The following is an 8,231-nucleotide window of genomic DNA, read 5'->3' on the forward strand; positions in this document are numbered from 1 at the left end:
AATGATGCAACTTTAGTACATAGTTAAAAGTTGAACATGACTACCACTGAAGCAACTTATTCAGAAATGGTCCGACTTCGACTCACAGATGTAATTAATCGGGAGCTTTCCAATGCCCCGTGAACAAGAACACACATTCACCCAAGTCATATCGGTCGCCCCAGCAGAGCACATAGCACATATGTAAAAGGATCATCTAATTTTGTTGTTCGATGAGAGATTAATAAAAAATAGTACAAGTTTCCCTATATTTTGTTGGTTTACCTGTACTTAGGCACACTGACACGTCATGTAGTGTATTAGTTTTTTTTGTGCCAAACAATAATAGATGGAGTATTATGCAAGTTTACAAGCATGATAAGTTTTGAGCACAATCTATCGCTCACTTCACTCTATGCCGTACCACTTCTTGTGCATCCTGTACACCTCCTCCTCATCAGGAAGAGTACTCTTGACGCTCTCCCTCTCCTTGCACCGCTTCTCCCACCTCATCAGCTTGGGACACTCCACCTCAAGATCAAACTTTCCCAGTTGCTCGTACGCTCGAAACATGCTCGATAACGGGATGGCGACGATGTCCAGAAATCCAAACTCATCGCCAGAGAAGAAGTTCTTGTCTCCGAGCGCCCCCTCGAGTTGCCTGAGTTGGCGAATTATCTCCCCCTTTGCGGCTTCTTTCTCATCGTCACCTTTGCTCTTGAACAGCCTCATCTCCGTGTTGAACACCTAGGTAAAATAATTCATCGGGGAAAAGGATGAGTAAACTGAACAAGCTTGTTCATTTCAGCATAGATATTTTGTGTGTGTGTGTGTAAAAGTTCAAGAAATTGCATTAATAAATCGAATTTGGCTGGAAAAAAGAAGTGGTGTATATGATCAAGTAAATATTTGTAGCCAATGCAGCCAGCATTAAAGAAACAAGATAAAATTGTTGTTAGGCAGGACGTGCGTTTAGTCGCAGACCTTGTGGTCAACGAAATCGGCCCAGAACCGGGCGGAAGCCCTCTGCAGCGGGTCGGCAGGGAGCAACGGTGTTCCACCCGCTTCGGCATGACGGTGACCCCAGACCTCGTCGATGTACTGGAGGATGTTGATGGAGTTGCAGATGGGACGGCCACGGTGGATGAGGATGGGCACCATCCGGTGCACCGGGTTCATGCGCAGCACCAGGTCGCTCCTCTCGTGGACGCGGAGGTCCTCCTCGATGTACTCGAACGACACGCCTAGCTCACGAAGCGCGATCAGAACCCGCATGCCGAACAGGTTCACCCAGAAGTCGACGCACACCACCTCGCTCTCTCCGGGGACCATGTTGTCGGCCATGGAGGTACGTGTTCTACCTGCAAGACAAGGCAGCACATATGAGATTTATAGAAGACCCTGCCTGCTATCTCCCTTCCACGGATGTCATCATGGCTGACGGCGACACTAGTTAGACTCTTAGACCGGCGTTGTCGTGAATGTGTATGCCAGCCCGACAGATGGAAAGTTGGTGATGTTGACAATGACAGCTTGCTTATCTTTCTCATTTGAAATCATTTGCATTTTCTTTTGTCATATTTTTTCTGTTAGAAGTAATGACTTCTTTCCCCTCAAAAAACAAAGTCGTGGCTTCTTCAGAGTTACTTTCCTTGCTCAACTAGTATGTTCATTTGAACTTTTAAAATTTTATTTTATTCCTCTAAGAGTCTTTAATTCCAACATAATGTAGCAATATTGTTGTTCTGCTAGAATTTACAAAAGGCTAGATATTACGTGCATAGAGATGAAATATTTGGTGAAAGTGGAAATTAGGGTCAAGCTTCTGGATGCCTTCTCAGCTAAGCATACAGAAAATAGCTATCAACAAACTATAAAATAAAAGTGTGAGAAAAGCAAAGCGATAATATTAGCGATCAACAAACTACACAATGGCAACCCCTTCAGAACGACGCTCAAGCGTCGCCGTCACCGGATCCAACCACCAAAGGCTAGATTCTATGTTTTCCTGAAAACAAGTCCAAGCATATCCGAGCAATGCCTTCAACGAGATCACGATGCAAAAATATTGCCACTGGCATGTATAAGCAAGTCGTGTCAGAACTAGGATTTTCACCCCCGGAGCTCGAGACCAGGAACTCGGGAAGAACCACCAAATTGAAGTTAATCATGTGTTGTCGCCATTACTTTTCTGTGATCCCAACAACTACATGTGCTGGGCTAGAAATCACACCATCGCCACTACACAACCATACCCTCCGCAGCAAGTCACGTTTCATAGATTGCATCTCACTGTCGAAGGCAAACTAGCAGGAGTGAGAGCTGCCAAAACCCACAGTGAAGCCCTCGGGCTGCATCCCGCAACCTCACCGGTACGAGCTGTCGGCGTGGGTCACCACAGTCATATCTGAAGAAGAAATCATCTGAAATCAATCACCTAACTGAGACATTCGCTGATCTGATGTAACCACTATCGAGAAATGGAGCGACCAGCCCCAACCCTTATTAGCAGCAGCCATTAGGAGTGCCGCTTGTGGCCCATCAAGCACGCCTCGGGCCCACGGCTAGGCCAGACATGGGGCATGCGCCACCGGATATTAGCACGAGATCCCCGGCCAGCACGACGAGCAATGGAGGTGGTTCACGCCGCATCGGGAGGAAGCATCTCAGGATTGGTGGGGCAGCAGCATCGGCAGCCCTCAACTGGGGATGGAGGGAGGAAGGTACACGCTTCGCCGGCAAGGAACAAGTGCCCCGCTGCCGTGTTCCTTAGGACTGACCAAAGCTTCACCAGTCGGCACCAGTGGCGGCGAGACGAGGAAGGGCCATAGGGGAGGCGAAGGAGGGGCAGGAGCAAACAATATGTAGCGGGCAATAGTGGCCGCTAAGCCATTTAGCGGGAATTAGAACATGGGCATATATGTCCCGGAAATAGGAGTTTTTCAGCAAAAATTAAAAGAATTTTCAGTATAAATTCAGATATAAATAAGTCAACATACAAACCGTAACATAACCATCATAAATTCTAGGTATCAAGGACTATTATAAACAGCAGCACCGCTTAAGTTGATAACTAACCGCACAGAATGCTCCAGTGCGTCAACAAGCATGGTGGTGGCATGGTTAAGATTGCCATGGCTTGTTCTCTGGTACTGGTTTAGTAATAGTGCTACTGAATCAACAATCGACAAAGAGGAACTTGCCTTTACCTGCTGGTGATGGACTATGGGTTGGAACTGGCTGAGACGACATCGTGGTGCAGAGTCCCCTCGTTGTCGGTCGCAGCCTACTACCTGGAAACCTGGTCACCACCTTGCTGCTTCGCCGGTCGCTTCCTCTGGCATGCAGCAAAGCAGCCGCCGGCCCGCCGAGCACAACTGTGAAGAGCAGCCTAGCCGCCGCAAGCTTTTTGGATGGGAGGGAGATATGGGAATGGGGATAGAACGAAGCAAGGTTTTCTTCACGAGTTGGTCTATATGAGCAAATTTGGGTTGACATTTTCCTCGGCCCCTGTTTCGGCCTGCTGAAATGAGCCCTTGCCATGAAGTTGCAGCGACCCCGACCGCTAAGCCATTTAACGCCATTTCGCGCCCCCATCATGGCCATAGGGGCAGGTCGTGGAAAAATGGACATGGCGTCTGGGGAGGCTCTCCAGCCGCAATAGCGCCTGTTTCGCCCGTGATTTTAATTTTTGTGCGGATGAGAGGCAGCTGACACTAAAGGATTTATAGGTGATCCAGCTCCGCTCGATCGATTGCATCATGGCTGACACCTACATCAAGGACCCAGTATAGTTTCAACAAGCAGAGAAAAGTTAACATCAAGGGTGGCCAGTCTAACGCTTAATATTCTTTGACACGCACCGGTCAGAGCTGCGCGGGCAGTCATGGAAATACTTGTGCCGTGCAGCACCGTTCTGTTTTTGTTCCCTTTGAAGCTATTCATGCAAGAAGGCAGCAAATGTTAAATTATTTACAGGAGATTCAGCTCCTTGCCGTAGCAACATGGCTGACAGCCATACTAATTGCACACTTAATTAGACAGGTGGAATTAAAGTAGGTCCCTATCAGGTAACTTACTTAAAGATATCCATTGTATAACTTGGCCTATGAAAGAGATGAGGGAACCTTCCAAGTAGCAACTAGCAAACGCATGCATCGTTGAATATGTCCAATATGCGGGTGGAAGAACCATAAAGATGTCGGGAGGTCCCAACAGCCCACTCAGTGATACGTTGGGGGTGTTGCAATTCGATTTGATCGATTACGCATTTCGACAATGACAACTTGTTTAAAGTTGTGACCACTGCCGAATCAAATTAGAGCACAATGCCTATGAGCTACTCACTCCGTTCCTAAATACAGAGTAAAATGAGTGAATCTACACTCTAAAATCCCTAAAAGACTTATACTCCCTCCGTCCGAAAATACTTGTCGGAGGAATGGATGTATCTAGACGTAATTTAGTTTTAGATACACCCATTTTCATCCATTTCTCCGACAAGTATTTCCGGACGAAGGGAGTATTTAGGAATGGAGGGAGTATTAAGCAACTAGACTGTGCTTTCAAGTTAGTGGGAGAGAAGAGGTTGCTTGAAATTTGTGCTTTAGCTTGATGGAGAAATGAATCTGATGAAAATGCTAAACTGTCTATCTTTTATCTATCTACTTTTCTTACTAAAGCCAAAATATAGGTTTTTTTTAAGCCATTAGGTTGGGCCAGATAGGCTAAAATACGCCATTAATCTTTGATTTTAGTTGTAAGATTAGAAACAGAAATTATTATATACTACTTGGTCGGACACTTACAAACATCAACCATCCGATATTTGATGAAGTTTTAAAAAAATATCACCAGGTACATACATGTACACATCCATGAGTCCAATACTAGAGCGTTGCATGTTCCGGACAAAAAGATAACAGAAGGAAATACCATGTACATGGTTGTAACGCCCAGACACACCCGCCGGTTACTGTCGTTACTCATGGCTGGATCTAGACTGACCCCACAGATCAACACTAGTCTTTTCTTCGCACTTTGTCCCCACTCATGCGCACTTGAGACCAATTTCTCATTCGGTCGTCCATCCTGAAGTTACTTCAAGCTGAGCACACACTTTAATTTGGAGTTTTTTCCGAATGGGCTTCCAAAAAAGAAGGAATACCTTCCCTTACTGATAGTCTATCATCCCTACTAAGTCAGGCTCTCACAATCATACGAAAAATTATCTACATCCAAGGTAAAGAACCCCAATATACATCAGACGTCAGCTCAAGGGTGTAACTCGAGAGAACGATCATTCCCTAGGGCAGGTAAGCACGAACGAATGTTTTCGTTCGCTCAAAATATCCACTCCCAGCGAACGTTTTAGAATTGCCATGTCAAAATAGGAAAAAACATTGTGCTGTTGTAAAGGATTTGCCATGTTATAAAGTAAAAATTGTCATGTTGTATAAAAATGACAAAAAAATGTCATGTTCTAGCAGTGTACTTGCCATTTTGTTTTCGGTGATTTTTATGATTGTAGCATGGAAAATTGGCGGTCTAAAATAGGAAAATGGCAAGAATTGCCATGCTCGGGATTTGACATGTTGTCTGAATGGAACTGAAATGCTACATCAACGTAAAAATTGTGAGAATTTCCATGCTCTACAAACATAAATTGTCGTCCTGCATGTGTACGCTCAGATTGTCATCCTCAAACCATTTAATGTTGTTATCTCCTACATTGTTATAGAGGGGTGCGTGGGTGCAAAAGGTCTAAATTTTGTACATGGGATCCGACGTATGAAAGGGAACTTAGGTGGAAAACGTAAAAAGATTATGACAGTTCTTCACCATTCCCGAAGATAAATTTTATTTGAAAAGGGTCCGGTCTTCACGGAAATCCGTTGGTGGGTCTTCAACACAACATACACCAAGCCCCAAAATATTAACTACTATCCGAAAGTTACTAGAGAACACCTAGACATATCAAAATTTAATTGGAATACTAAATAATATTAATACTTTAGATATGCTCTAGAAAAAATAAACAAAATTAAGCCAGCAACTACTTCCGTGTGGTCTTTATTATTGCTATTCTTATATATACATCAAACCTTTATCTATCAAAGCCAGAATCAATCTATTTACTCATGTGAGCTTGGATGTATCGTTACTATTAGCGCCGCATGTCAGAACCAAATTCTCTTTAAAATATATAAATTTGTGGATTGTTGTTTCTTTTTTTTGAAAACCCCACCAATATATTAATTAAATTAGTATGTTCGTACAATCATTCATTACAGCATCTGCCACACAGGCCGGAACAATATTCATAAGAACAACGTCAGACCTATTATTAAAACTAAATTTAGCTATCTCGTGCGCCACCATATTAGCTTCCCTGCTAATCTTGGAAATCTTTACATTCGCCAGCATCTTTGAAATAGTCAATGCTTCCTTCTTAAGGTCAACAAGGGGAGATCTGTCAAACCTGTCTTTTCCTAGAACACCAACCACAAAAGAACATTAGTTTCTAAGATAATGGGTTTGTGAAGGTAATACCGATATATAATCTGGAGATTGCGGCTCTAAGTTCCGCTTCTTCAATGCTATGGTAGGCTGCAATATAATCCCAAGAGGAAATTACTACTTCTCCAACATGGTTTCTGACAACCACCCCCACAGTCGCAGCCTTGCTTGCCTCCACAAAGCTTGCATCGACGTTAATCTTGAAAAATTCCGCGTTGGGAGGTTGCCAACTAGCCGGCTTCCTCTCCACATTATTCGTAACCCGAATGCCCTCCTCCAATTCCTAGCCTTTTTTACTTATCCCTCCCTGCGCTTTTCTGTGGCAAGACAAAAAGGAAGCCCAGTAATTTTGTACAAAAATCATAGAGGCTGAGATGGATTCTTTACCTTTAGCAAAAATCAAATCATTCCTCAAATGCCAAGCCCTCCACAACATGAATATAGTTTGCTCACGCATTGCCGGACTTAATTGATCCAGTAAAATAAGAAACCAATATGGCACTGTATTTTTAAAAAGCACTTCGGCCGGCAAATTCCACACCATTCTCAAAGCCAAATGAAGAGCAATCGCCTTTGGGCAACTCACCAACGCATGAAAAGTGGATTCATCTTCAGCACCAAAAATTGTACATGTGTCTTGGGATAGCTAGATGATGTTTAACCCTATTAACTTGAACCGCCAAACTATTAGAAGCCACCCGCCAGGGAAATATTCTGATCTTCTGACGGACATTAGCTTTCCAAATAATATTCCAGATCCTCCTTTCCCCATTAACTGCTACACTAGAATTCCCCAGATTAACCTTTGACTCCATGAGATTCTGTGCAGGCCCGTACGCACTTTTGACTGAGAACATGCCACTTTTCTCATGATGCCATGCAATAAGATCTCCCTCACCCAAGTTCAGAGTTCGCAATTTCAAAATTTCCTCTGCATCATGAGGGTAAAAATCATCCACGAGGTTTCATCACCATTGGTAACGTATATCTGTGACAATTTTGTTGGGAAACGTTGCATGGAAAACAAAAAAAAATCATATACAAAAATAGTAAGGGTCAAAGTTGCGTATTTTGAGACTTTGTATGTTGCATGTCTAAAACAACAGGTATTATAATGGGGGAAATAAATGGGAGGAAGTTGTTTTTTGCTTACATCTCAACAAAGGTAAATTTTCTTTTATTAACTTAATAAGCAATCGAAGATCTTCATAGACAAATTAAGCACTGGATATATATTCATATGAGGTCTCATGTTTTTAGGCATGATTATTATATACGAGCACATATGAAATACATGGGAAAATGAGAATCCTTCTTTGCAAAAAGGAAAAACGAGAATTGATTTGGACATCACAAGATAAACATGATGCCCTCGCATTTGCAAGGGCCGTCGAGCTAGTTTAAAGAAAAAATTAAAAGTTGAACATGACTACCATTGAAGCAACTTATTCGGAAATGGTCCGCGACTTTGACTCGCATACGTAATTAATTGGGAGCTTTCCAATGCCCCGTGAACAAGAACACACATTCGCCGCCCAAGTCATATCGGTCGCCCCAGCAGAGCACATAGCATATATGTAAAAGGATCACCTAATTTTGTTGTTTGATGAGAGATTAATAAAAAAGGGTACAAGTTTCCCTATATTTTGTTGGTTTACCTGTACTTGTACACTGACACGTCCGTAGTATATTATTTTTTTGTGTGTCAAACAATAATAGATGGAGTATTATGC

General features: G+C 43.1%; 1 protein-coding gene across 1 annotated transcript; it reads right to left on the reverse strand.

The window, feature by feature from the left end:
• Window positions 1–209: 209 nt before the first annotated feature.
• On the reverse strand, window positions 210–3,585 carry LOC119361528 (glutathione S-transferase U19-like). Its single transcript, XM_037626693.1, has 3 exons — window positions 3,189–3,585; window positions 964–1,340; window positions 210–726 (listed from the first exon to the last, which is right to left on the reverse strand). The coding sequence occupies exons 1-3, from the start codon at window positions 3,583–3,585 to the stop codon at window positions 388–390; spliced, it is 1,113 nt and encodes a 370-aa protein (XP_037482590.1). The 3' UTR covers window positions 210–387.
• Between the last annotated feature and the right edge of the window lie 4,646 nt (window positions 3,586–8,231).

This window comes from Triticum dicoccoides, chromosome 2B (genome assembly GCF_002162155.2).
Source record: "Triticum dicoccoides isolate Atlit2015 ecotype Zavitan chromosome 2B, WEW_v2.0, whole genome shotgun sequence".
NCBI lineage: Eukaryota > Viridiplantae > Streptophyta > Magnoliopsida > Poales > Poaceae > Triticum > Triticum dicoccoides.

Bases quoted from the DNA above. Each gene is read 5' to 3' on its own strand.
- LOC119361528 (XM_037626693.1), bottom strand. From the start codon at position 3,585: ATGGCCATGATGGGGGCGCGAAATGGCGTTAAATGGCTTAGCGGTCGG. The intron at 1,341-3,188 runs GTAAAGGCAAGT...CTTGTCTTGCAG, and splicing joins CCATAGTCCATCACCAGCAG to GTAGAACACGTACCTCCATG. The intron at 727-963 runs GTCTGCGACTAA...TATTTTACCTAG, and splicing joins CCGATTTCGTTGACCACAAG to GTGTTCAACACGGAGATGAG.